The 27,911-nt window shown below is 34.9% G+C and overlaps 1 protein-coding gene across 4 annotated transcripts in view; it reads left to right on the top strand.

Moving 5' to 3' along the window:
* The window catches only part of TTC37 (tetratricopeptide repeat domain 37), an 82,738-nt gene that overhangs the window by 12,277 nt on the left and 42,550 nt on the right, over nt 1-27,911 (top strand). For all 4 annotated transcript variants that reach the window (XM_034656522.1, XM_034656521.1, XM_034656524.1 and 1 more), the window contains 21 exons: nt 714-805; nt 1,240-1,315; nt 1,863-2,003; nt 4,210-4,308; nt 4,417-4,525; nt 10,810-10,950; nt 12,796-12,897; nt 13,719-13,858; nt 16,197-16,283; nt 16,547-16,650; nt 17,115-17,241; nt 18,120-18,299; nt 18,602-18,726; nt 20,760-21,013; nt 22,153-22,255; nt 24,631-24,807; nt 24,896-25,040; nt 25,210-25,288; nt 25,377-25,438; nt 25,579-25,635; nt 26,757-26,825. In XM_034656522.1, coding sequence (XP_034512413.1) covers nt 714-805; nt 1,240-1,315; nt 1,863-2,003; nt 4,210-4,308; nt 4,417-4,525; nt 10,810-10,950; nt 12,796-12,897; nt 13,719-13,858; nt 16,197-16,283; nt 16,547-16,650; nt 17,115-17,241; nt 18,120-18,299; nt 18,602-18,726; nt 20,760-21,013; nt 22,153-22,255; nt 24,631-24,807; nt 24,896-25,040; nt 25,210-25,288; nt 25,377-25,438; nt 25,579-25,635; nt 26,757-26,825 — 2,469 coding nt within the window. The remainder of the gene's footprint in view (nt 1-713; nt 806-1,239; nt 1,316-1,862; nt 2,004-4,209; nt 4,309-4,416; nt 4,526-10,809; nt 10,951-12,795; nt 12,898-13,718; nt 13,859-16,196; nt 16,284-16,546; nt 16,651-17,114; nt 17,242-18,119; nt 18,300-18,601; nt 18,727-20,759; nt 21,014-22,152; nt 22,256-24,630; nt 24,808-24,895; nt 25,041-25,209; nt 25,289-25,376; nt 25,439-25,578; nt 25,636-26,756; nt 26,826-27,911) is intronic.

Below are 27,911 nucleotides of genomic sequence, written 5' to 3'. Positions count from 1 at the left end.
AATGAAGGAAAATGTGAGCGTTGGTTAGGGTGAACCTATATGGAAAACAGTTTTGTGAGTTGATGGGTGGCAGTGTCCACCCGTCAATCCAAAATTGGATTTTTTTTTTATTTTGACCATATAAAAGTAGTGTCATATAGTAATGTCTTAAGAGTTAAGTTTTTTTGTTGTGAAACACTTCCAATATATTTTCAGAGCTTTTTCTGAAGATTTGTTTATTTGAGACAGAGAGAGAGAGAGAGAACACGTGCATGTACTCATGCATGAGTGGGGGGTGCAGAGGGAAAGAAGGAGAGAGAATCCTCAAGCGGACTCCCTGCTGAGCATGGAGCTTGATGCAGGGCTTGATCCCAAGACCTTGAGATCATGACCCAAGCTAAAATCAAGAGTTGCACACTTAACTGACTGAGCCACCTGGATGCCCCACTTCAAATATATTTTCAGAAGTGAAGAGAATGGTATAATGAGCCCCTCTGGCTATCACCTAGCTTCAGTAAAAATCCACACGTGGCCAGTATTTTTTCATCTATACTTTCATCTACTTTCTCCCACCCCTAATTATTTGGAAGCAAATCCCAGACATATTACTTTATTTGTAAATTATAATTTTCTTTATCATAAGTAATCTTTATAGATCATCACTTTATTTAGCAAAATGAATGTGTGAGCGTTAGACTTTTTAGAAGAATAATCTCTACTATTTCCTGTTTTAGGGGTTAGCAAGCTTGTATGAGAAATGTAATCACATAAATGCTAAGGATGACTTACCTGGTGTTTACCAGAAGCTCCTGGATCTTTATGAAAGGTAATCATTGTATGGGGAAAGGCCAGTGTCTTTAAAAGCTTTAATTCGAATAAACTGATTAAATCTTACATAGAAGTACTCCAAACATTTACTGGGAATTGAGAAGCATTTTTCTTTCATACCATTGTTACAGAATCTTTTGATTGTGATTGAAACAGAGTCAAAACACTATTAGTAAGAGGATTGACTAATTTGGGAACTTTGATATAATTTTCAGTTAATATAATGGAAGATATTATTTCTTAAACCTTTTCTTTTTTAATGAGAGGTTCATTTTATAAAATTTTCCTGTGGTATGAAAGAGGATATGTTCTAATTTAAAATAGTACCTGACAGTAGTAGTGGGATATTTTAATTTTAGTGTCTTAAGACCTTGGTTGTTCTCATTAATCAGATTCAAAATCCTTTTTTTTTTTTTAATTTTTTATTCTAAGTGTTGACAAACAGAAGTGGTGCGATGTCTGTAAGAAACTTGTGGATCTATATTACCAAGAAAAGAAACACGTAGAGGTTGGTTAATGATTTGCTGGGGAAGTAGACTTCTTTTACTAAAGCCATTATTAGAAGAAAGCTTTCATTTAGCTTAAGGGAAAATTTAAAAAATTAATATGTAGTATGATATTGAAAGAATATAGAGAGATATTACAACTTACATTATTTTGAAACTAAATTAAAATGCAAGTTTTAGTTATCCTAACTTCCAAACCTTTTTGAAACTGGGCAGGGATAAATAAAAGAAGTAAAAGCATCATCTATAGAATTTAGTGATGGATTTGTGGTGTGTGCATAGTTGATGCTATGAGTTACGAGGATTGGGACGTGTAGTCATTATTCCTGTTTCCACTCTGGTATCTCAGTTGTACTTCTAATATAAAGGCTGTGTGGATTTGCCCAGTCACCTTATTTCTTGTGGAGTTCATAATAGATGAACTTCTGTGCTTTTGCTATTTTTACATATTAGCAGATGAAAAATATTTTTATTCATAGATTTTATATTTTAATGGGCATTTTTGATATTTAAGATTAAAAAAAAACATTTAAATCTCCTTCTTGATAGGTAGCCCGAACATGGCACAAATTGATAAAGACACGGCAGGAAGAAGGTGCAGACAACCAAGAGCTTCATCAGCTGTGGAGGAAATTGACTCAGTTGCTAGCTGAGAGTACTGAGGATCAGAATAATGAGACCCAGCAATTGGTATTGACCCATTTATTCCCTACAGTTTGTATCATGAAATTGATCATTTAATTGAATTTAGCAAATGGAAACATAATGGTGTAATGTAGAAAAGTGTTTTATAAGTGTTCAGTTTTAAAGTCATAGAGGTTCTTGCTGATACAATCAGAATTACTGGCCTGCAGTTTCATACTAAGTCTGGACAGAGTGGACTTGGTGTTTAAGGCATCATAATTTACCTCCTTGTGTTCATAAGAATCCACAGTCAATCAGTTATTTAATCACTGTGAAAAAGAAACTGAAATTGGCTTTCACAAAACTGCTGTAATATCTAAAAAGTTGTACTTACTTAAAGGTATGTTTCAAGGTATGTTTCTTTATGTTTGTGAAGTAAGAGTACTAAATTACTTTGAGGTTTAGCAACTCAGAGTATTTTGTTTAAAATATTTATTTAGGGTACTTATATCTAGAAATATTCCATTTTAGTGTTTTGATTTGAAGTAATTGAAAAGAATTTTTAAAAAGACTAAAATAATCCATTGATTTTGAACTGTAACTGGAAAACATCTCCATTCTACTTTTGTATATTTGTAAATTTAAAAGTAAACTTAACTTCTTTTATCGTACATAGGCATTCAGTGTATACTTGTGAAATTCAAACGGACCTTTTAAAGTAAGCAATTATAGACTGAATATAGGATGAGAAGTTCATTTTTTGTATGTTTTTTCATTCATTAATCCTTTTTCCAGAAAATATTTATTTTATATAGAATCTACTATATATGTCAGGCAGTGTCCTAAATGGTGGAGATAAAAATAGAAGAATACGATTTGCATTTGTTTGTATGTTGGTTTATCTGTGTATAGATTTAGTTGTGGAAAAAAAATTGAGCAGTGACAAAATTAGGTGATTTGCAAACTTCTCTTAAATCATATCTTAGTATTATGAATTCATTGTTTTCCTTGAAAAACCATAAGTTACCAGAATATCAAACATATACCAAATACCAAAATAAGTAAAATTTTTTTTTAAATTATCTGTACTATGCTCCTCCATGAAAGAGAACTAATTATGCTTGTCACTTTAAGAATTGATTTTTAACTGTCAAAAATAAGATGATTTCAGGGTGGGCTTATTTTCATCTTGAATTCTAATGATAATTTTGCTTATTTAAGTGTGTTCAGAAAAAATATATCACCTGTTTTCCAGATGGATTAGTTGCATTGCAATTTTTTGAAACCCCTTTTGCTAAACTGCATAAGTTAGGCTTCCCTCTTTGTAAGATTATTAACTTTATCAAAGGAGTAAAATTTCCCCTATTTATGTAGACTTTATACCATACTTCACAAAGAAATCTGGGGGTAGTGAACTGTATTATGAGTTTTCATTTTAAAGTCATGGAGGGGCTCATGGATAGCTCAGTCATTTAAATGTATGACTTTTGATCTCAGCTAAGGTCTTGATATGAGGGTCATGAGTTCAGGCCCCACTGGGTGTGGTGCCTACTTTAAAAAATAAAAATAAGAAAAATAAAGTCATGGAAATTCATTTTTAAAAAAAGAAATAACTTATGTAACTAAATGAATGGTATCCTTAAAGTGCTTGATCTGGGTTCTAGTATTGTTGTTCTTGCTCAAAACACAGTCAGAAAGCGTCTTTTGGAATTCTCTGCAAAGTCATTTGGTAATACTGGATAAGAAGTGATTTTATTATAGTTCAGTCATATTTCTAGTTTTCTTTTGACAAAAGTATAACTTAACAAATTTATTTAAGATTGAAGATTTGCCACCATTGAAAATGTTCTAAGGAACATACTGGTGATTTCAGTAGAGGTGTTTTAAAAATGATCTGAATAGTTGCAGTTACACTGGTATATAAATAAGACTGTACCTCTCCAGTTGACTACTTTACAGGGAACAGCAAGCACTTACAAGAATGTTTTGTTAAATTCATGATGCTAATTTATAGTTATCTCTCATTAGTTCAGTGCAGTCTCCTGGCCAGTTGGAGTTAGACTGTATTCTAAACCTTGCATAGACGTTTCTTTCCGCTTTGAAATTGTCAGGGTCAGACAATATATAGTATAGGAAAATATGAGACAATAAAATACATTTGCTGTTCGTTAGTTGAGGTGGTATATTGTATAAGTGAGTCTTATACATTCAACTATTTATTACGTTTGTCATTTCAGTTTGCTAAAGATGATAGCTTTTTTGTTTGTTTCAGCTTTTAACTGCTTTTGAGAATGCACTGGACTTATCAGATAAGATTCCTAGTGAAGATCACCAAGTACTTTATAGACATTTCATTCACTGTTTATCCAAAGTAAGTTGATTTTTAAAATCTCTAATGTGACTTTTATATTCTAATTAGGAAAGTGTTCACAAGTATATTTTACTATTACTTAGTTTATTTTACTTTTATGTTTTCAAGTTTCCTCATGAGACTGCTAGATTGAAGAAGGCCTGTGAAGGAATGATAAACATCTATCCCACGGTACAATATCCATTAGAAGTGCTTTGTTTGCATTTAATTGAATCAGGTAATTTCTTCCCTATTATATTGTGTGTTCTTGAAGTGTATGAACATATAGGAGTGTTGTTGCTATCAGTCAAAAATTGTTTCAGTGCTTACCCTGTGTAAGGTATTGTTTGAGTATTTCTGGACAGAAAAGGAAGTACAGTGTGTTGTCTTTCTGCACATGAAGAGACTAATAAGTGTAGGAAAGTATAATGATACAGAGGAATTATGAATTACTGAGTTCATTGTTGATCAGTGAAGTCTTCTGGAAGGTGGGAATTGAAGAAAATCTTAAATTTTCCATACAAATTAGATAAATAGGAGGAGGTGAAAGGAACTCTAGATGGCATGAGCAGAAGTATGGAGCTAAGTTGAAATTTTTAGGAATAGTAAAATAGTTTTATTTGCTCTAGTGGAAGGAATAAGACAGATTTTGGTTGAGTAGGTTGGACTATATTGCCTAGGGCTATGACTGTCATACATTCTCAGTGTTGATGTTATAACGTCACAAGTACATGGTTATAGATGCTATAATACTATAAAGTAATAAAGTTTGTGAAGGAGCTCCTTTTATAATGAGATAGAGCAGATTCAAGTCAGAGAGTATGTCTTAGCTTACGCCTCGTGCTCTTCTTTGTGTCTTTTCTTGTGGTGGAGGAGAGAGAGCTGATGAAAGCCAGCCTACTGGAGTTGCCAGAACCTGTGCCTGCGGATGTCTCATGCCCAGGGCTGGTGTTCAGTCAGTTTACAGGAGGTTGACCCAATTGCTTTTCACACCAGCCTCTGCCCTTTATGTCAGTATCTGTGCTGAATAGATTTTTACATAATTTAACTATCACTCCTGTCCATGCCTGTATTCAGTGAATGAACAAAGTTCACAGAAATCAGTCACTGAAATAGAAATAACAGTACCAGCACCAATGTGTTAGTGATTATAAAGTTTGCAGAGCTTTACTAATTTAATTGTTTTCATTTTGTTGCTAAAGGAGTATACACCTGGGAATGTTTTGTATGTGAATGACCATCACAGGTCTCATTATAGAAAAATTGTTGAAAACTAGTGATAGAGGTAATTGAGGGAAAGTGCCTGTTGGAAAAGTATTATTGCATCTATCTTGGCTCTCCCCACTTTAACTTTGCCTTCTAAGTTCTACTAGCTTCCACCCCCAGTGTCTGAATTAAAATTCAGAACTATTATCTTAAGTGTTGGATTTTTTTGTTGAGAAGTAAGTGGATCCCCATTACTTTAACTGAGTCAGAGATAGATTTGTAAGAGTACTTTTCACTAATGTGAGAGAAGAAATACTAAATGTAGCAAATCAATTTATGAAGTATAAAGTCAAATTAATATGGTATGCGGGATAGGTTGTATAGAAGGTAGACTAGATTGGATAGACGAAATGCTCTCAACAATGAATGAACTGGGACTATGATAGTGGCAATAGAAAGCAACAGATGAATGAAAAAAATAGAAGAGATTTGTTAACAGGTAAAGGGAAGAAGAAAATAATTTTACTTTTAGCTCTCTTGAAAAGTTGGCCTAATGTGGAATAATCAGCCATAAAAAAGTTGAGTTGTGGAGAGGAGAGGTTAGTGGACATTCGAAGGGAAAAATGCCCATCCGGCTTGTAGATGAGAGATCAATACAAAGGCTAGACATAAGGTTTGGAAATCACTTGCCTGTAGATTGAAGTGAAGTGAAGTGGAGTGGATGACTTCAGAGAATGACTAAAGAGCAAAAAGCTGAAAACTGTGTCTTGGGTAGTGCTGGCTGGCTTGAAGGGAAAGGGAGGGAAAGAGGAAGGTAGAAAACAGAGAAGCGGGGATGTCGTGAAGCAACAGAGAAGGCAAGAAAGAGCATTTCAGAAAGGAGATCTGTACTGACAGATTGAGCAACTAACTATGTGATTAGGAGGTTTTTATTAGGGCTATCTTTTCTAACCAAAGTGATTGAATTGGAACTTCGATTTCAATGATGGGAAAAGAGTAGGAAGAAGTGGTTAGCAGATACTAAAAGAAATAATCCAGGGATTTGGCTGACTGCGTTTAAGGGAGAGGAGGAGGAAGCAGCATACAAAGGGGTTGGTAAGCTTTTAGAGGAGTAGGAGAAGAATTGTAGTGTTGCCTAGGAGGAGGTTCAAGAAGAGAGGGCTAGTTAACATTGTGACCTTTGCGTTAAGATCAAGGAGGATGAGACATAGTTAGAGACTTTCAATATGAGGAGCATGCTTGTGAATTTTGGGGTTTTTTCCCCCCATTGACAGGGTACAGTTCCAGAATTCACCTAGTTTCTTCACATTTTAGCATGAGTCCCAATACATTCCCAAGATGAATGGGCTGATTTCATAATTGGTCTCTGGTACCCATTCCTCCACCCTTTTTCTGCTATTACAATTGCTGTTGAGTAACTAATGGCTGGTGTTTCCCCCCCCTTTTTTTTTTCTCTATTTTCTTTCAGCTATTAATGGTTTGTACTATTCCCTCATTCTTGACCTGGTTGTATGCCAAATGACACAAGAGGATACTTGAAATCTCTTTTTGAGGACTGATTGAATGCTTTCTCAATAAGTACACATACGTCTATAACATGGAGTTTTTGAATAAGCATGGCCCTTTATTTAAAAAAAAAAAACCCTACAAAATTATAGAAGAAATTAAGTCAACAAAGTCTGTAGAGTTTTGCACCTAAATTCAGTATTTGACAAAGCGTTCTAGAATAAAGAGATAGCAAATGGATTGTACCGAATAATTAGAGAGTGTGTTGGTTTATATGAAAAAAATCATTCCTGGAGAGGGTATTTTGCAGAATTGGAAGAAAGAAAGGTTTATATCCTGGTAAAGGGGAGTGGGTAGGTGGGGTAGGTGGATATTTACACACATGGTACACCAAGGAAGAGTTTTTTCTCTGTAGAATCATTGGTTGTGAGATCTTATGGGATGGAGCCATTCAGGCTTCAGTACTTTCTAAGGTAAAGCATTATTTTGGGGGTAAAAGTTGAACAGTTAATGCCGGACAGTAGGAAGCTGTGCTTAATGATTTGTTTTCTTTTCATTGCTCCAAACTTTCTGTGTATGAAGAACTTCTGAAACTGTAAGGTATTTAAAGGCTGACCTCTCCGCCCCCAGTGTGTGTTAGTATCTGTGGGGTTTGCTACTTCACAGCAGTTAATCACTGGGTTCTTTTCCACTGGGGGTAAATGTATTTCATTCTCCTCTGTCCTCCTTTACATGTTGAGACTTGAAGATTCATTTTCAAAATGACTCAGTTTATATAGCTTCACATAACAAGTAGTGAATAGCTTTCACGGTTGTCAGCTGATGAAATGTTATTTCATGCTAAGTGACCTTTTCGGTTTGTTTTATTCTCCTTTATATTTGAAATGGGGGAGGATAAGAAAGCTTAGTTCTTCAAATCCAAACATGAAAGAGCTTAAGATTTGTGCTCTGGAAATGTTAGAAAATACGGATGAAAATAAAGAAATGAATGCATGCCGTTTTGGTTTTTTTCCCCCAAGCTAGGTTTATTTAAAAGAAAAATTCTATAGTAGTGATCAATTTCTTTGTGATGTCAGCAATTAATCAGTTATTTTTAAAAATCACCTTTTTAAAAAAAAAAAAAAGATTTTATTTATTTATTTGACAGAGATAGAGACAGCCAGCGAGAGAGGGAACACAAGCAGGGGCAGTGGGAGAGGAAGAAGCAGGCTCATAGCAGAGGAGCCTGACGTGGGGCTCAATCCCATAATGCCGGGATCACGCCCTGAGCCGAAGGCAGACACTTTAGCGCTGTGCCACCCAGGCGCCCCAGACCTTTTTTTTTTTTTTTGTGGTTAACTTTAGGAAATAGAATTCTCATAGGTATTACTTGGAATCTACCCTGAATCTCTTCAGAGCACCTTTTATTCTTAGAGATTTAGCATTCATCAGCCCCAAATCTAGCTTGCCTTATTGACAGATAAAAATAATATTATCAAACTTATTTTCAAGTTGTTAAGTCTGGAATCTTAGAATCTTTTAAATGTTAAAAAGAGCAGGTAAGTTAAATAAATGATTTTCTATTCAAAAAAGAAATCAAGTATATGTCCTCTCTGTTTCTATCCTCCATGTATTATTTAGCTAGTATTCAACAAGAGTTAGTATGGTGAAGAGGATTGAGAATTGAAGCTTTGGAATATCCCTTGCCTGTACAAAGGATCAGTGATGTTGTTACTACTGTTGATAGTTTTGGGAGCACTAGAGAAGATTCCTCTAAATGTCATTTGTTCTTGGTCATATGTAGAGAGTACATTTCCGGAGGGCTAGAACATAGTCTCCCCAAATCTCTTGTGGTTTCTATAATTGTGCTTTCAGGTATTAAGGAAGATTTATCTTATTTAGAAATTTTTCATGTTCATCGTAGCCTTTTAGAAACAATTTTCATCTGTAAGTTTTTAGGTACTGTGCATATGGATGATCCTTGGGATGACGAATGATTGGCTTTTCTTTCCATCACAGGCGTGTTTTCTATAATAAGGGCAGTTTATGTAGCTATTAACAGACTAAGCCTTTTGGTACATTAATTCATAATGGTATTCTTAAAGAATCATTACAGTATTTAATGGATGCCTACTGGGTATAAGATACCATGCTAGTCCCTACCCTCCAGAACTTACTGTTTAGCTACAGAGGTAGCAACCATAGTATAGATAGAAGACTAACAATGAAGGTGGTATGTGGTGTTGGTAAATACTCTCGGCCTGTGGTTCTTAAAGTAGTCTCTGAACCTGTAGCATCAGTATCATCTGAGAACTTGTTAGAAATGTCAGCTTTCAGGTCTAACATTAAAATCAGAAACTTTGAGAGTGGGGATTAGCATTCTTCAGGTGATTCTGTTGTCTAGTTTAGACAATACCACTGGTTGAAAAGGGGAGGAAAGGGGCGCCTGGGTGGCACAGCAGTTAGGCGTCTGCCTTCGGCTTGGGGCGTGATCCCGGCGTTATGGGATCGAGCCCCGCATCGGGCTCCTCCACTGTGAGCCTGCTTCTTCCTCTCCCACTCCCCCTGCTTGTGTTCCCTCTCTCGCTGGCTGTCTCTATCTCTGTCAAATAAATAAATAAAATCTAAAAAAAAAAAAAAGAAAGAAAAGAAAAGGGGAGGAAAAAATCCCACTGGTTTGCTTGGGAGAAGGAAGGTGTATGAAACTAGGCATGTCTGCTTTTGGAAATTACATTTATGGAAGCCATAGTGAGAACCGGTTGATAGAAGGAAATTCATGTCTAGAAGGATAATAATAGCTGGCTCAGGCCTTTTAAACTTGCTAAGTAAAAAAAAAAAGTAGTATTTCTTCCACTTTGTTTTCATATCTCACCTAACAGTATCTAAGTTTTAATTCTTTAGCTGTTAAGGATTCTTTGAATTTTTGGTACTAACTTGAACTTCTAAATCAATGTATAACATCATGGATTATGCACTGGTGTGTATCTGGTTTTGAAAAATTTGAAATATATAATCTAAATGGTAACATGCAAGGAATTTATCTTTGACATCTGAGACTGAAAGAGTGGTTTCACATGTGGTCTGGAGGCATAAGTTCTATATAGATTGTAAAGTATCAAGCTGCTTTTTCTAACAAATTATTTTTATTTGTTCCTGCATTTATTGCTTCAAGTTGTAGTTTGTCTTAATTAGTTTTTAAGAATTTTCTTAAATGATTAAGCAATTTATTAAAGTGCTGAGTACTCTTCACAGTTTATTCTCAAAACAGAAATCATATTTTCTACTTATTTTTATGCTTTTCTGGGAATGGAAATCCTGAGATTGAGGTTGGAGAAAATGGAAATATAACAAAATAAATAGTGTTTTCTAAACTAAATTATTTTACCAAAATAAATTTGAAACAAATATAGGCATTGGATGACTGTTAAATAGGCTTAACCATTAACTTATATAGGAAAAGAAAGTTTTTGAAAGAATGCAAAAATGTACTGCTGAACTTGTAAACCTAAGAAAAATGTGACCAAGTTTTTGTACAGTATCTTGACAAGTAGCCTGTCTTTTGGTCATAGGATTCTGGAAGAATCCACTCGATTTGGCATCCTGGCAAGGTGGTTTCTACTGCTGGTACTTAAGAAGATGAAGAAGCATAATTTTTTTAATGATATGTTAATAATTTTTTGGTATTTGTTGGTCTATTTAAGTTTTGAATTCCTGGAGTCAGAATACGGTGGAGGACGTAAGACAGCATTTGAGCTTGAAGTATGTATGTTTTGGCAATTGGAAATTTGGAGTATGTGTGCTAATAACTTTTCTTTATTTCTTTATTGCCAGGCAGTCTTACTGAGGAAGGACAGCAGTATTGTTGCAGACTAGTGGAAATGGATTCCAAAAGTGGCCCAGGCTTCATTGGTTTAGGCATTAAAGCATTACAAGACAAAAAGTATGAAGATGCTGTTAGGAACCTAACAGAAGGTAAGTGTACAGTGTAGAGCGTGTAACATGAGGTATAGTTGTAACCAAACTCAAGGGTATCACTGCTTTGGGTGCATTAAATTGAACACAACCTAAGGAAGTGTTGAAGCAACATTTATCACAAGTAAGAAGACAGGGAAATAGCCCTCAAGGCAGTGTCTCCCTGTGGGGTTAGTACAGGAAGCTTTTATGCAGTATATTAGGGGGCAGGGGTAGAGGGCTGGTGTATACATTAAGAAACTTAATATATACATATTCTCTTTCCCTGTTTAAAACCTTCCATGGGTTTTCAGCTGCCCTTAGGATAACATGCAAACTCCTTCACAAGGTTTGCAACCCTCTCAAGTCTGATTTCTTGTCCTTTCCTGCTCCCATGCTTTATTTTCAAGATAATGAGTCCATACGCTATTAATTAGGCACTTTGAGGGGCACCTCAGTGGCTCAGCTGTTAAGCATCTGCCTTTGGCTCAGGGTGTGATCGCAGGGTACTGGGATCGAGCCCCCATCCGGCTCCCTGCTCGGCGGGAAGCCTGCTTCTCCCTCTCCCACTCACCTTGCTTGTGTTCCCTCTCTCACTGTCTCTCTCTGTCAAGTACATAAATAAAATCTTTAAAAAAAAAAAATTAGGCACTTTGGTTGAGCTACATATGCCTAGCATGTCAGCATGCTAGTGCATACATTGTATGTTCCAAAAATGGCCAAAAACCCCATCCATAGCAATAAATCTTATTACAATGAGCTAAAGGTAACTTCAGAATCACTCAGGTGAGTGTTGGTACAGGCCCTCAGCTCCAAAGTGGCTCAAACTGGCTCATGCAAGAGGCTATCAGGTAAAGCATCTAGTAGGTTCCTGGATAGGATCAGCTGGTTGTACGAAACAAAACACATTCCTTCCCTGTTTTTGTCCCTTCCCCTCCTTCTGCTCATAACTTTCAACCCTCTGATCTGAACAACTCCCCCTTACATCCTAGCTAACATAGTCAGCAGGCAGTTATCTTTGGGCCTTTCTTTGAGGAATATATATTTAAGATAGAAGTGAAAAAAATACACACTCTGGAGTCTGCTTAGGTCTGGATTCCAACTCTGCCACTCGCTGATTTCAAGACCTTGAGAAAACTAATTAAATTCTCTGCCTCAGTGTTTTCATTAATAAAGTAAGGGTGATTACATACACACACACACACACAACATAATTATTTTATGTATATAAATATATATTTTATGTATATAGATATATATATTCTCCCCCCTCCCAATCCTTAGGAATCTTAAACTTAGTTTTGTCAGGTATGATGTTTCTGGATGAACTTACATTCAAATAGAGATCTGAATAACAAATACAAGCTTAGGGTGGGAGGAGCATTTCAAGCCAAGAGCTGAAATTGCCTGAGACTAAGAGCTCAGCTGGAATTCTGGGTAGTTCAGCAAGATTGAGAATGATCCATGGGAGCAGGAAGAGTCAAGAAAGGAGATTGGAAAGGGGCTTTGCACACCTTGTGAAGGAGTTTGCATGTTATCCTAAGGGCAGCTGGGAACCTCTGGAAGGTTTTAAGCAGGTGAATTTCATAATTCCATTTGTTTTTGTAGAGATATTCTGGCTACAGTGTAGAGAATGAATTGGAGTGGGTGGCAAGCACTTGCAGTGATCTGGGATAAAGATGGTGGAGCTGGGAGCTGAAGTGAGGGGTGGTAGAGAAATGGATTGGGGCGTGGAATCAGTATTGTGAATGATTATATATGAGAGACAAGAGAGAGAAGGGATCCGATTTGGGGAGTAGATGGTGTTGCCATTTATCTTCGTAGTCATAGAAAGCTTGGATTTTGTGATTGCTTTTATCCTTTTAGGGTTGAAGGAAAGCCCTCTTTGCACAACTGGATGGTATCATCTGGCAGAAGCTCAGGTTAAAATGCATAGACCTAAGGAAGCTGTTCTTTCATGCAATCAAGGTATTCCTGACATCTGTAGGGTGACCAACCCTGTTTCTTTCATATTAGAGGAGAAAAAGATAGTGGTTTAAAGAAACTTACATGCTTTATTTTGTATTTTAATTTACTAATCTAAATTTCGTTGAGGTGGTTAAATAATGCCGAGGGTATATACATGTAGTATATTTTCTTTTAAACTTAACAAAAAGTATTTTTCAAAGGATCCCTGCACTTGGAATTTTGACAGTCAGTTTAGGCTTGTGTGGAGGTGCTGTGTCTTTGTAACAACGCAGTTTCTGGTGTGTCCAGGACTTCAGGAGTTTTTGATTCCTCTGATGTAAATAAGAGAAGTCTTAGGCATCTGGAGCCTATTTGAATGTGATCAGGTGGGTCATGTGAGGGGATAGAAAATCATAAAAAGTGGCTCACTGCTCTTGACCCAGCTGGTGGCCTAGCCTCTGCAGTTGAGAAACAGTTCATCCTGGTCCATTTGAATTAAATTTCTTTTCCCTTAGTATCCCTAATTTGCTAAGTTTTTTACTGATGCTTTGGCTAACCTTTGTTATGTAGCAGATATAAATAGCCATTGTATTTCAGGATGTTCGTGTTATATGTTACGTAAAGATAGAGATTTTAAATTTAGATCTGTTCTGTTTTAAATGCAGATATTTCCATAAAGAATTCAGAGAAGAATTTGTATTTGGCTCTGAATTATTCTTCATGTATATTGTTTTGGCAATTTATTCTTATTGTGTCTCCAGTTTATTTTTTATTACCCTTAACAAGAAGAAAAAAATGAAGTAATATGGTTGTCTTCATTCAGATATCCTTAATTTTGTCAGCTCTGAAGAACATAGATAATCTTGGTGTGTCTGGTGGCAGTCTTCATCAGAAGAATCTTTGTCTCCGTTTGAAAGCAGAGGCTTTGATTAAACTCTCAGATTATGAATCTTCGGTGGAAGCAATTTGTACTCTTGATCAGGTAGTCTTACTGGGTTTTTCCCTTCAACTTTTTTTTTTCCAGTCAGCCAGGCATCAACCACTCTCTCCTTATGTTTACTTTTAAACAGATTTTGCGTTAGAGGTATGAATTCACCACATTTGCATTTTCTAAATCAGTCATACACTTGGAAATTACTGAAGTTATTTGTTTGCCTTTTGGTTAAGCACTTAACAGTGTTCTTCCTATGATGCAATTTCTTTCTTTAGTTTTATTTTTATTCTCCTTTTCTCTTTTTGGCCTCTTAGTCTGTTACTACTTGATTATTATTAATTTAGGATTCTAAATTTTTTCCTCCAATAAAGAGTTCACAGATTATTGCTAAGAACAATGAAGAACTCAGTAGCTTCATAGTAGACAGTATCATTTATTTGTCTTTCAGTTTAATAAAACAGAAGGAGATTGATATTTAAGAAGGAATCCTATTTCTTAATGTTTTTGGTTCAAGCAATTTGAAAATCCCTGGCAAAAAAACTAGTAAATTATGAATTATAACAACATGGTGCTTTTAAATATTTTTTGTCAGATAAAGGCTATTTTTTATCTCAAATTAAAATTATATCACTCAGCTTATTGTGGGGTTTTGAATTTTTAAAATATCATTGTTTTGTATATTTCAAAGGGCTTTGCATTTCATAATATTTCACTAAAATTAGGACAGTTGTCAGCATCCTTTAAGAACTAATATCTTAATTTCTTATTTTCTACTTATCTTCTACCAGTAATGTATTTTGTATGAATGCTTTGAGGAGGTCTTTCCAATCTTTTTTTTTTCCCCCACACAAAAAGAAAAGTTTCTTGGGGCGCCTGGGTGGCTCAGTCGTTAAGCGTCTGCCTTTGGCCCGGGGCGTGATCCGGGGTCCTGGGATCGAGCCCCACATTGGGCTCCCTGCTCCGCTGGGAAGCCTGCTTCTTCCTCTCCCACTCCCTCTGCTTGTGTTCCCTCTCTTGCTGGCTGTCTCTCTCTCTCTGTCAAATAAATAAGTAAATAATCTTTAAAAAAAAAAAAAAGTTTCCTGGAGAGTTGATGAAGTCCAGGTCTGAAACAGAAAATGTATAGGATGAGCTCAGGACATCTTAGAATGCTAGAAAGCAAGGAAACTATGAAAGCCTACTAGAATTATATTAGAAAGGCTTAGGAACTACCATGGTTTGGTTGTCACTGGCTAAAGGGGGAGTTTGAACACCAGTATCTACAGTGGATGTAAAGATATCAAGTATGTTTAAATTCGTGTATTCAAGATGATACAATACAAAAAAAAATCAATAAAACATCCTCAGTAAAAAACTCTTTGGAGGATGCTAAGGAAACATTTGGAAAGATTCAAAATATTTATCCTGCCTTTCCTTTATGAACTGTTCCTTGGAATAATCAAATAGGTAATGAGAGGAGGGAGATTTTTTTTTTAAGTATTCCATCAGTAAGGAAAGAAGAAATATAGAATTAGAAAATCACCAGTTTGCAATCCATAGTGAATTAATAGATCCATGCATTGAAGATCAGTGGTTGCTAACTAACGTCAACCAAGTAAAATAACCAAGTGCATGCACATATGAGGTATTCCTGCCAAAGCATCCAACTTGAATCATATTAAGGGTTGAGGCCTAACTACTAATTTATGGGAGATACAGGGGACCAAAGAGCATAACTGGACCGTGAGAATATATTCAGTAAAATCCAGGCTGTGAGAAATTGTGAGAAGCAGCCCATATTTTTCAACAATTAAATTGTAAGGGAGGAAAAAAATGGAAGGGAGCCCTATAGATTGAGGGAGATTTAAGAGACGTCAGCCTCTTGAAATGTATGTACCTTATTTGGATTTTGATTAAAACAAGTAAATTCTTAAAATATTTTATGAGCAACTGAGGAATTTGAACACTTGCTGATTTTTTGATCATACTAAGGATGTATTGTTGGTTTTGTCTAGGTGTTTGCAGTGGTAGTACAATTATGTTATATAAAAATGAACTTTTTAAATATGCTAAAGTATCAGATGAAAAGTTATAATATCTGGGATAATCTAAGCAGCAGTGTAGTGAAATGGGTAGAGGTATGGATGAGAAAAGATTGACTTCGAGTTAATAATTTTGAAGCTGGATAATAAGTACATGTGGGATTATTGTACTATTCTCTAATTTTTTAATATGTTTTTGAAATTTTCTCTAATAAAAACATTACAAAGAATGAATGTGTTCATAGTGATAAAAATCAGGACCTGTGTGCCTTTACTCTATGCTCTTCTATGGTCATTCTTTAATTAAAGCAAACTTTGCTGCTCTGTGTTGAAATAGACTTAATTTCTTTACTATTATTTTCTAGGTTTCTGATGCAAATAATATCCCAGGACTTTTAGTTCTTAAAAGCTTGGCCTATCTGAACAAAGGCTCATTAGATGAAGCTTCAAAGGTTGGTTTTTTTCCATTCAAGCTGGGAATTTTTTGGTGGGGGAGGGGCAAAATGAGAGGGAGAGAGAGAATCTCAAGCAGGCCCACTCCCAGCAGAGAGCCTGATGTGGGGCTCGATCTCACAATCTTGAGGTCATGCCCTGAGCCAAAATCAAGAGTCAGGTGCTTAAATAACTGAGCCACCCAGGTTCCCCAAATTGGGAATTTTTTTAAGCTACAAGTGACTTAATATGGATAAAGAATTGACAGATATCTACTTTATAGATTATGGAAGACCTTCTCTCTTCCTACCCTGACCTAGCTGAAGTTCATGCCCTGGAGGCTTTGATTCATTTTACCAAAAAGGACTATCTGCGAGCAGAGAAATGGTAAGGACATGTTTAGATTGCTCATAGATGTAGTCATATCTTAATTTATTGTATTTCTCAATTCAAAATGAGTAGGTTTGATAAAGATCCATTTCATATAAATTTGATCTGTGTGTTAGTATTTTTAAGAAATGTGTTTAACATGTAGCACAGTACCTGTAAGAAAATTCTATCATGTGTATGAAATTTAACCAGCTGATCATAATGGTCAGTGAATAGATACAATGTTTGATGTGTCCTCCTAAATGCTTAGCACATTGGGAAAGCTAAAAGGCCACTGTGCTTTTATAAGCTCCTCTTCAAATAATATTTTTTCTCTTTATAATCTAAATTCTAAAGTAATAACTTACTTCTGATTTAGCATCTTTGAATCACTCAAACTTTGTCCCAACTGGGAGTTTCCTACATTGTGTGCGTGTGTGTGTGTGTTCTATGTATCTTTTTACTTTCCCTTGGTGACTTAGTTTTCAGAGAGCGCTTGAGAAAGATGCTGAAGTTGCTGAATATCATTACCAACTTGGGTTAACATATTGGTTCATGGATGAAGAAACAAGAAAAGATAAAACAAAGGCTCTTACCCACTTTCTAAAGGTAAAACAAATGCTATTCAATTCTTAGTTGAAATGGATTTGTAATAAAATCATAAATAATAATCATATAAGTTAGGTGTTTCAAATTACTGTTTTCTGAACTGTTTTATTAATTTATTTTTAATTTATTTATTTTAGAGAGAGAGAGAGCAAGAACATGGGTGGGAGGGGCAGAGGGAGAGGGAGAGAGAGAATCTCAAGTAGACTCCACACTGAGTACCGACTCCAGCATGGGGCTCTGTCTCACAACTGTGAGATCATGATCTGAGCTGAAACCAGGAGTAGGACGCTTAACTGACTGTGGCACCCAGGCACCCCAAACTGGTTTTCGTTTTTGTTTTTTTTAACTGGACTTTTTTTGGTGTTTCATCTCTCACGCATTAGGTTTTGTGAGAATGTTATGTGGGTTTTCAAGGAGAAAATAAAAAATGTAAAAGTTACTTATTTCAGAAACACACATTATAGAAGATGATACATAATTATCTCTGGAGAAATACATTGTTTTTAGGTAATTTCCACTGTAATATTATATGCATATATACTTCTAGATGTTTAATTTCTTATATTTTAGGTGTTGAAGATCTAAAAGTCTTACATTCTTATTTTGATGCATGAAAGAAGGTTAATGTAATAATAACTCTAATTTTGCATTTCTTTTTAACAAAGAAATAATATTTTTACACTTGTTTGCATTCTATAAGCAGTGACAACCAGCTTTCTTGTTGCTTTAAATCTTACATTAAGGGATTTGTTGGCATATTTTTCTATGTTTAACAAAAGTGTTCCATTTTTCTTTTAACCTGTGTTTTTATTTTTTGTGTTTTTAAAGAGAACCACACAAACTTTAATATTGTGTTGCTATCAATCTTTATTTCAAAGGCTGCCAGACTGGATACATACATGGGCAAAGTCTTCTGCTATTTAGGTCATTACTACAGAGATGTGGTAGGAGATAAAAACAGAGCCCGCGGCTGTTACAGGAAAGCTTTTGAATTAGATGATACTGATGCTGAGTCTGGAGCTGCAGCAGTTGACTTAAGCGTGGAGCTTGAAGAGATGGTATGTCTAATAACTTAAACACTTAGAAATATTTTTATATGTGTGTACCTGAAAGTTATGTTTTATTTTTCTTTGTAGAGGCAATAGAAAAATTTTTGCCTCTGCTTATGGAGTGAATTTTCTTTTCATTGGCAGACATTACATGACTCCTCACTTATTTTTGAAACTGTAGTTGAGTATATACCAGTGTAAGTTTAAAAAATTGGAAGCAGTAAATGAAAATATGTTTGGGTACTTTACATAGGTGTTGTGTATTTTTCTGAAACTTGAGATCTCTATTATTAGTCTTTTCTTAATTTCAGGAAACTGCCTTAGCTATCCTAACAACAGTAACTCAAAAGGCAAGTGCTGGAACGGCAAAATGGGCCTGGCTCAGGCGAGGACTATACTATTTGAAAGCTGGTCAGCATTCTCAAGCTGTGGCTGAGTAAGGCACCTTATTATAATTAAACTATTAGCATATTGCTTCCTTAAATTAAACTCTATTTATACACAAAGTGGACTTTACAAGTTGCCTCAACCCAGGTTATATTTTGAGAGAAGAAATGGCAAAATTTATTTATAGTTGATTGGTTGTTATTCTCTGCAAGGCACTGAAATTGCAAAAATGGATGCAGTGATGTCCATTTGTTAAGGAGGTAGCCATTCTAATGAAGTGAAGTCTTCCTAGTGTTATACATATAATAGGTTCTCAGTGGAAACTTAAGGAATGTTAAAAAGCTGAGGCTGATACCTTTGTTGTTCTCCCAATGACATGTTTTGTTCTGGGGCAGGAGGTGCATTTGCCAGCTTCACATGCGTGTGGTGCAGCTTGTTTTTAGTCTTTTGGTTTGAACTATACTTAAGAATAAATGAACTAGGGGCGCCTGGGTGGCACAGCGGTTAAGCGTCTGCCTTGGCTCAGGGCGTGATCCCGGCGTTATGGGATCGAGCCCCACATCAGGCTCCTCCGCTAGGAGCCTGCTTCTTCCTCTCCACTCCCCCTGCTTGTGTTCCCTCTCTCGCTGGCTCTCTCTATCTCTGTCGAATAAATAAAATCTTTAAAAAAAAAAAAAGAATAAATGAACTAGAGGAGCCTGGCTGGCTCAGTTGGTGGAGCGTGTGACTCGATCTCAAGTTTGTGAGTTTAAGCCCCATGTTGGGCAAAGAGCTTACTTTAAAAAAAAGAATAAATAAAATATATTTAAAAATAATAAATTTGTAATAATAATAAGAAGATATAGGTGAAGGGGATTAAGTGGTACAGACTTCCCATTATAAAATAAATAAGTCACAGGGGTGAAAAGTACAGCATATGGAATATAGTCAGTCATGTTGTAATAACTTTGGTGATAGATGGTAACTACACTTATCAACTACACTTATCATGGTGAACATTTCAAAGTGTCTTTAAATTTCAAATCAGTATGTTATACACCTGAAACTAATATAATATTGTACGTCAGCTGTACTTCAATTTAAAAAAATGAAAAACAAAGACTTTCTGTTTACAAGGAAGTGTAACAGAGCCTTGGCATTTCCTAGTAATGAGAATATAGCATCTCTCTATCAATTTAATTAAGTTTATAAGACCTCAGTCTGTATATAAAGTTTTTTGGTTATACTACAAGAGATAAATTTCATTTATTGCTACAGTCACGCTGAAAACTTAAAATGAATACTTAAATGTGAATGATCACAATTAATTATAAGCCTTGTATATTTTCTTTTTAGAAAGGATTAGAAAGTACCTTTTTTCTGAACCTAACAAATTGTTGTGACACAGTTATTTTTTTCCTCTAATTTGTGAAAACATTAACAAATATATATGTATATTTGGATCGAGATAAAATTTCTGATTTGTGTCAATACCTAGAATACTGTGATATTTCTGTTTTGGTGTAAGGAGCAGTGGGGGATTCTTAATTGTTATGAGGCATATGGAGATACATACCTATTCTGGTGGGAAACTGGAATTCTTCTGGATAGTCAAGGAAAAAAATTCTGGCCAGCACTTGTTTGAGAAAGCATTTTGTTCTTACTCATTCCAAATTTGTAATAAAATTTCTTAGAATTAAAATGTTCAAATTATAAGAAATATATTGAAGTTGTAAAAGGAACAGGTATACCTGCTTTATTTTTTTTTAAGATTTATTTATTTATTTGAGAGAGAGGGCGTGAGTGATGGGGGGACAGGCAGAGAGATAGAGAGTCTCAAGCAGACTCCCCACTGAGTGTGGAGCCCAAAAAAGGGCTCAGTCCCACAACCCCAAGATCATGACCTGAGCCGAAATCAAGAGTTGTCACTCAACTGACTGAGTCACCCAGGTGCCCCGTACACCTGTTTTAAATAGCACTTTTATAAATAGAAGGAACCATGGATATATGTGATTCAGTTGAATTATTTATTTTATATTTTCTTTTCAGATGTGGAAGTAGTTCTTTTACTTTTGGTTCTCTTACTATTTACTGAAATTTTAGTTTACAGGCAGCATTAAGGGCAGACCCAAAGGACTTCAATTGTTGGGAGTCATTAGGAGAGGCATACTTAAGCAGAGGTGGCTATACGACAGCCTTGAAATCCTTCACAAAAGCCAGTGAGCTGAACCCAGAATCCACATACAGTGTGTTTAAGGTTGCAGCAATACAGCAAATCCTAGGCAAATATAAGGAGGCGATAGCTCAATACCAGCTGATCATTAAAAAGAAAGAAGATTATGTGCCGGCTTTGAAAGGTAATTTTTTAATACCCCCTTGACTTTTGTGATACTGGACTATAAAATCCTTGAGTAAACTTCCTAAATGTATTTCATAACCTGAAAAAGACTTTTTTAGTCAACAGCAAGTGTCTTCTTTGATGGACCTCTTATAGTATGACTTGTTATATAGATTTGCATATAGAAAGATCAAATCTTGTCTCGTAATAGTAAATAAATAGTAATGTGATAAACATTTAACTTTTAGACCAAATAGCTTGTTAGCTATTTGATGGATCTCTCAAACAAGAGTTTCTCTGCTCTTATATTTTAATAATTAATTCACTATATCTTCAGAATATCTCAATACCCTTTAATTACTTTTTAACTTATAGATTTTTTTTTTCATTTTTTGAATTTTGGGGACAACTTACATTGTTTTGTAATTACCTAAATTAATTTTAGTTTCTCCGTACATACCTACTCTTTAACAAATGACTTTTGGTAATATAAAGTAAAACTCCACCGTCCACATATAATCTGAATTTTATGTGATTATGCCTAACCATTTTAAAAAACCTGGAGCCCATTATATGTCCTTTACTCCATTTCTTTTTTCTTTTTAAATGAGACAATTGTGGTTTAAGTCAGAAATAGTATGTGTTGTTAGTGATACATAACTTAGGTCTTAAAAACTTTTTTTTTAATTTTGTAAAACTTTTCTTGAGAGAAGAATTCTCATTTATTAAATCTTTACTGGGCGCCTGAGGAAATTGCTATTTCATTTGATTTTTACAGTGTAGTTTGCTATCCAGTTTTGAATACAAAAGATCAAATCTTATTTCACAATAGTTAATAAATAGTACCACAAAGGAGAGAAGTATTTAGTAGCGTTTTTAAAGCAGAGGTTTTGAGTTAAGTAACTTGCCCAGAGCCAAGGAAATTCTTTCCCATAGATTTTTATCACTTTCAGTACATGTTTACTCCAAAAGATCCTGCCATTTGAATCGCCATACTAAATGCATGTAAGACCGTACTTAAAGATAATTTTTATACAATACTACTGAGTTTTGTTTTCTGGAAAGTGGCTTTAATATCACACCACTATGTTTTTTTCAACTTTATTCTAAGTCTTTCTTGTATGTGTTTTAATAATTACAAACTTAACCTGATTTTAGGTTTGGGCGAATGCCATCTCATGATGGCAAAAGCGGCTCTAGTCGATTATCTTGATGGGAAAGCTGTAGACTACATAGAAAAAGCACTGGAATATTTTACTTGGTTAGTATTCTTATTATTCATTGTGTTTATTTTCTTAGAATTATAATAAAGCCAAAGTTAGAAAATCTTTATTCTGTTAGGTGAAGCAGTCATTGTTCAGAATATCAAACCTAAAGAAAAAGGGACTAGCCAATGAATTCTATAATATACGTGTTCTATTACTTTTGGATTAGGGAACAGATACTATTTCTTGCTCTTGGTAGCAGCTGACGTGCTAGATGCAAAGGGAGGGGTGGGAAGGATGGAGCGGTCTGTCAGGGGAGTGGCAGCTTGGATGTAAGGTATCAGTGTTATAGTCCATAGTAAGGGCCTATATTAGGTATATTGGTAGGGCTGAAGGTGAGGGGAAATGAACAATCTCATTGTTCCTGGAGAGAATCTGTGTAGGAAAATAGTGATGTCTGATATTAAGGGAATCAGAAAAATTTGATTAAATTTGGTGTTTTAATAGAACTGTAAATTCACTAGCTAAATAGAAGTGTTATTTGTGTTAGATGATTTTTAAAAGTCTGTTACACATACATTTGAATTTTTTTTTCTTAGACATCTTTCTTGTGCTCCCCTTCCTTTCTTTTCCTACTTGCCTTCTCTTCTGGTTCTTGTTGCTTTGATTGCCCAAAATTGATTTTCTTTGAGTATGAACCAAATATGAAAAGAAAACCTTAGCCTTTTCTCACCCACAGATTTTTATTGCTGCTTTTCAAGTCTCACATAATATAGATCTTCCCAAAGAGGAGAGAGGGTATTGTGAAGAGGGCATGCTTCATTTGAACTAGTATTTAAGAATAAACGTGAACCTTTCAGTGATGATACTTGAGGTACAAATACTGCCTTTCTGACAATGGGAAATTTTGTTCTGGGTAGCATGTAGCATTCACAGCCAATTTTATGAAGGTCTATAAAACTTGTTAAGTGATAATCCCCAAATTTATGTTTACTTCTAGACTTAAAAGTTCATATTACCGTAATTCTTATGTAAGGGTGATAGAAGTTATTTCACTTTACAGATATTTTATTTTTTATTGAACTTTAAAGGAAATAAGAATTTAGGCTGTTGAAATTGCCTTTGTTTCTCTTTTTTCCCCTCTATTTTCTTCTTTCATGCTGTCAATTTTATTTTATTTTTTATTTTTAGGTATTTTTATTTTATTTCATTTTAACTTTTTTCACCACAATAAGCGTACTCTTTAATTCCCAAATTCCCCTATTTCCCCATTCCCCTACCTACCACCCCTCTGGTAACCATCAGTTTGTTCTCTGTAGCTAAGAGTCTGTTTCTTGGTTTGTCCCTCTTTTTTTTTTTCTTTGCTCATTTGTTTTGTTTCTTATATTTCACATGAGTAAGATCATATGGTATTCGCCTTTCTCCGACTGACTTATTTCGCTTAGCATTATACTCTCTACCATGCTGTCAGTTTTAGAAAATACGCTAGGATATTTAGGCAGAGGAACTACAAATGGTGTTGTCCTTCCTCCTGATCCTCACAGTGGGCTTTCAGCGATGACTGCCATAATTAATCTTATTTCTCAGGAAGATATTGGAAAATGGTTTTTGGATGGACTTTTTTAGTAGAAAAGGCTATGAGAAATGTTCCATCTGCTTGTCCATCTGCCAGTAACATGGTCTATGTTTTGATAGCTGATTATTGAGAGTCGGCTTAAGTGAAATTGTTATGTTTTAATTATAAGATCTTGAGAAAACTATGAGAAATGGAGAGCTGAGATTTTTCTCATTCTAAAAAGAAGTGACCTTTATCATCATAATTAGTATTTTTATTTACTCTTTTAAGCTTGTGCATTCAGTCTTATTTGCTTCAATAAATATGGATTTTCACATTTTCATATTTAGCTTTTTGGTAATCTTAGTCTCAGAAGGTAAAAATCCTTTGGACTACCAAATATATTTAATATATTATACATTTACCATTCTTTTTTATTTGACTGAATATCAACAAGCCAAAACATGAGTTTAGAATAATTAACTGTCAGAGAGTTACCAACTTTACTGCTTTGGTTATTGTTTAAAAAGACAAACACAGAGAGCATACTTAAAAAAAATTCAGTATAAATGGTGAATTGGTCCTGGAAAACTTATTGTTTTACTTAATGTGATTTCTACTACTTCTAACAGAAAGAGTACCAAAGAGATGTTTGCAAAATTTCTGGCATTTAAAATAATCAGTCTTCCCCATCCCTCCCTTTCTTTCTTCTTCCTAATAGGGAGTTGATAAGATGTAATCCATTTAGAAAGAATTTAGTAAAGCATTTACTGTACTTAACCAGGGAAGTAATTCATAATTAAGATTGTAATGAGAGAGATAAATTTCCTATTGTTTGGAAAAAATTTATAAGAATCACACTGTTTATTTTTTTAGGGCTCTGCAGCATCAAGCTGATGTGTCTTGCCTTTGGAAGCTAGTTGGGGATGCTTGTACCAGTCTGTATGCTGTCTCACCATCTAAAGTGAATGTTAATGTTTTAGGAGTCCTTCTAGGTCAGAAAGAAGGAAAACAAGTATTAAAGAAGAATGAGCTCCTCCATCTTGGAGGAAGGTAACTTACAAAGATTGCTAGTTAATGACATTCACTTTGAATTAGGACATTTTAACAAAACGTAACATTTATTTTTATATTTCCATAGGTGTTATGGTCGTGCATTAAAACTGATGTCTACATCTAATACGTGGTGTGATCTTGGAATTAATTATTATCGCCAAGCACAACATCTAGCAGAAACAGGCAACAATACAAATGATCTTAAAGAGTTGTTGGAGAAATCTTTACATGTATGGTTTTGAGAAATTTTTTATAAGCTTTTTAAAAAACTAAATGCTTTTCTGATAGATGTTTTTGATATAGTAGATACTGTCGTGTTTTCACATAAAACTACATTTATCTTGATATAAATGCTGATGTTCCAAGATATAGAAATTAATCTAATTTTCAACTTTTCAGTGTCTGAAAAAGGCAGTGAGACTTGACAGTAAAAATCACTTATACTGGAATGCTCTTGGTGTGGTTTCATGTCACAATGGTAAGAACTGAGTAACACTTCAATATTTTTAGAAGATTGTCTGTTTTAGTTAATAAAGTTCAGTTTCATCAAATTCTGTGTTTTTCAGGTATTGGAAATTACGCCCTTGCTCAACACTGTTTCATCAAGTCTATCCAGTCGGAACAAATTGTGGGTGTTTTTTGTGTCTGTCTATGATAAAGAACTTCAAAATTTAGTGTTAATAATTTTCTGAGACGGCCATGTAGGCAAGAACCTAATTGTGTGTGTGTGTGTGTGTGTGTATATATATATATATATTTGTTTTTCAGAATGCTGTTGCATGGACCAACTTGGGAGTGTTATACCTTGCAAATGAAAACATTGAGGTAAATGTGTTGTCTGTTTTGTCACATTCAAAGTAAAAATGTGTAGGCTTTTTTAGGGTAGGGTGAGGAAGTCAGGGGGATGATTAGTACTGTCTTGCAGCTTAAGTTTAACCTATGCTTGGGTGATTTCGATTGGGCTTTAGTGATATTAATTCCTTTAGATGGCACAATGTAATTTGTCATACTTGAACAGTTATATATTAGAGAATTAGAAATACAGTAATTGGAAACGTGTTAGTAGGTCATGTTTAGAAGTTTCCGTAAATCTGTAGATAATACATCTGTACTATTTTGTGTTTCAGCTATTATATTGAATATCGTTCTTTTAAAATAGCTTCAGGAACATTTTCAGGGATAAATTAACTCACTGCAAAGATTGCTTCAGGAGACTGTAAATAGAATGAAGGAGAATATTAATTTGGGGCTTAAAATATGTGAAAATATTTTTTAAAAATTTAAACAAAGCTAGATCTTAGTTAATAAGCTATGGATGTAGTTTTATGATAGCAAACTCAGTTGCCATCCATGAGCTTCCTTTTTCATAAGAAAAATAAGACTGTTTCCTGTCACATACAGATTACTGAGTAAACAGCATAAGGTGGCATATAACAATAAATGTTTGTAGTAGAAAAATAAGCATGCGCCTTAATGTGTCCAAGTGAGGTATCTTTAAAGTTTCCTGACTGCTTAGCACAGATTTATGTTGATCATTCTTTTTTTGCCCACTAGCAGATACGTGTCATAGACCCTATTGTTGGTTAGTTTTTATCCGACCACTTAAGCTTTAGGAGAGGGCAGTACCTACATCTGTCAAACTTGTGGCTAGCAAATCGATGGTTGATTCTGCAGACTATGAGGTGCATCCCTATATTGCCCTTTCCCTGGGAACAGAACCCCTAAGCCTGTAGAGAGATCTGTTGTACCCAGGAGTTTTTAGGACTGTGTAGTTAAAACGTGGTTTTAAACATTGCCAGTTGTTTTTAAACAATGAAGTCTTAGAATTGTAAGTGTTATATTGACAAGTGTGACTTACCTTATTCTCTTATGCTTTTTAAACATAAGCAGTTTAATACTAAGTAAATAAAATGACATCTGTTATTTTTTTGACTTTTTTTTCCTAGCAAGCTCATGAAGCTTTCAAAATGGCTCAGTCTCTTGATCCATCTTATTTAATGTGCTGGATTGGACAAGTAAGATATATATGTTTATTAATAATCCTAGGATATAAACAACCTATAAACTATAAATATAAACTACTATAAAGTAGTGTAAGTAACCTATTAATACAAATAACATTGATAATAATGATAACAGGTAACATTTGAGGACTTCTTTGTGCCAGTCACTGTGCTAGTCTCTTTGTATATATTATTTCAGGTAATCTTTCATCAATCCTCTGAGATGGTGGTGTTATTAACTTTTCATGGATAGGGAGATTGAAGTTTAGAAATTGTAAGTGTTGTGCCCAAGGTCATACAACTTGTAATGATTAAGCTTTGATGTGGGGGTCTTTGAGCCCCATCAGTCTGACATTATGCAAAAAAAAAAATACAAAAAAATACAAAAAAACCCAGAACTCTGTTATTCAAATGCACATTTACCAAAAAAATTAACATTGACAAAGATCATTTTGATTATGTTTTCCCATTTTCTATAAAATCTTTATATTTGATTTGATGCTTGTTTGTGAGTATTCTTCCTCTGCTCCCCTAAAGTTTAGATTTGTGTACTGACAAATAGGAATCAGGAGATTCGTTTCTGAATGTGAGTCCATCACTGACTGATTGTTTTATCTTAACATATCACTGCTAGATTTCATTTTTCTTACTTGAAAAAGAAGAGTCTTGCCTGAGTGACCTCCAGTGTCTTACCTAGTTGAGAAGTTGTAATGAATTAGTAAGTGGTTGATTGTTTTGGTTCAGAGAATAGCAGGAGCATCCCCCATCTCAGAAAATCAATAATCAGAATTTAGATATGTTTTATTCTACTTTTGACTTTTGGGCTCAAATTCTAGTTAATTGCTGAAGCAAGCAGAGTTAGAAAGGTAACTCTATGAACTGTAGTAGCATCTGGGAGCAATGGCATTACTACTAATCTCTGTGTATGTTATTGGACTCAAGGGGCCCAAGAGTTTGCATTTCTAACTGTTCCCAGGTGCTGGTGCTGGTCCAGGGACTTGACTTTGAGTACTACTGCTCTAGGTCAGGAGATTTTGGATGCTAATCAGAGCCACCTAAGTATTTTTTTTAATATTTCATTTCTTTTTATTCTTAAAG

This window comes from Ailuropoda melanoleuca, chromosome 3 (genome assembly GCF_002007445.2).
Source record: "Ailuropoda melanoleuca isolate Jingjing chromosome 3, ASM200744v2, whole genome shotgun sequence".
Classification (NCBI taxonomy): domain Eukaryota; kingdom Metazoa; phylum Chordata; class Mammalia; order Carnivora; family Ursidae; genus Ailuropoda; species Ailuropoda melanoleuca.
Note: the sequence above shows the minus strand (reverse complement) of the source record. Positions and strands in the feature narration are given on the sequence as shown.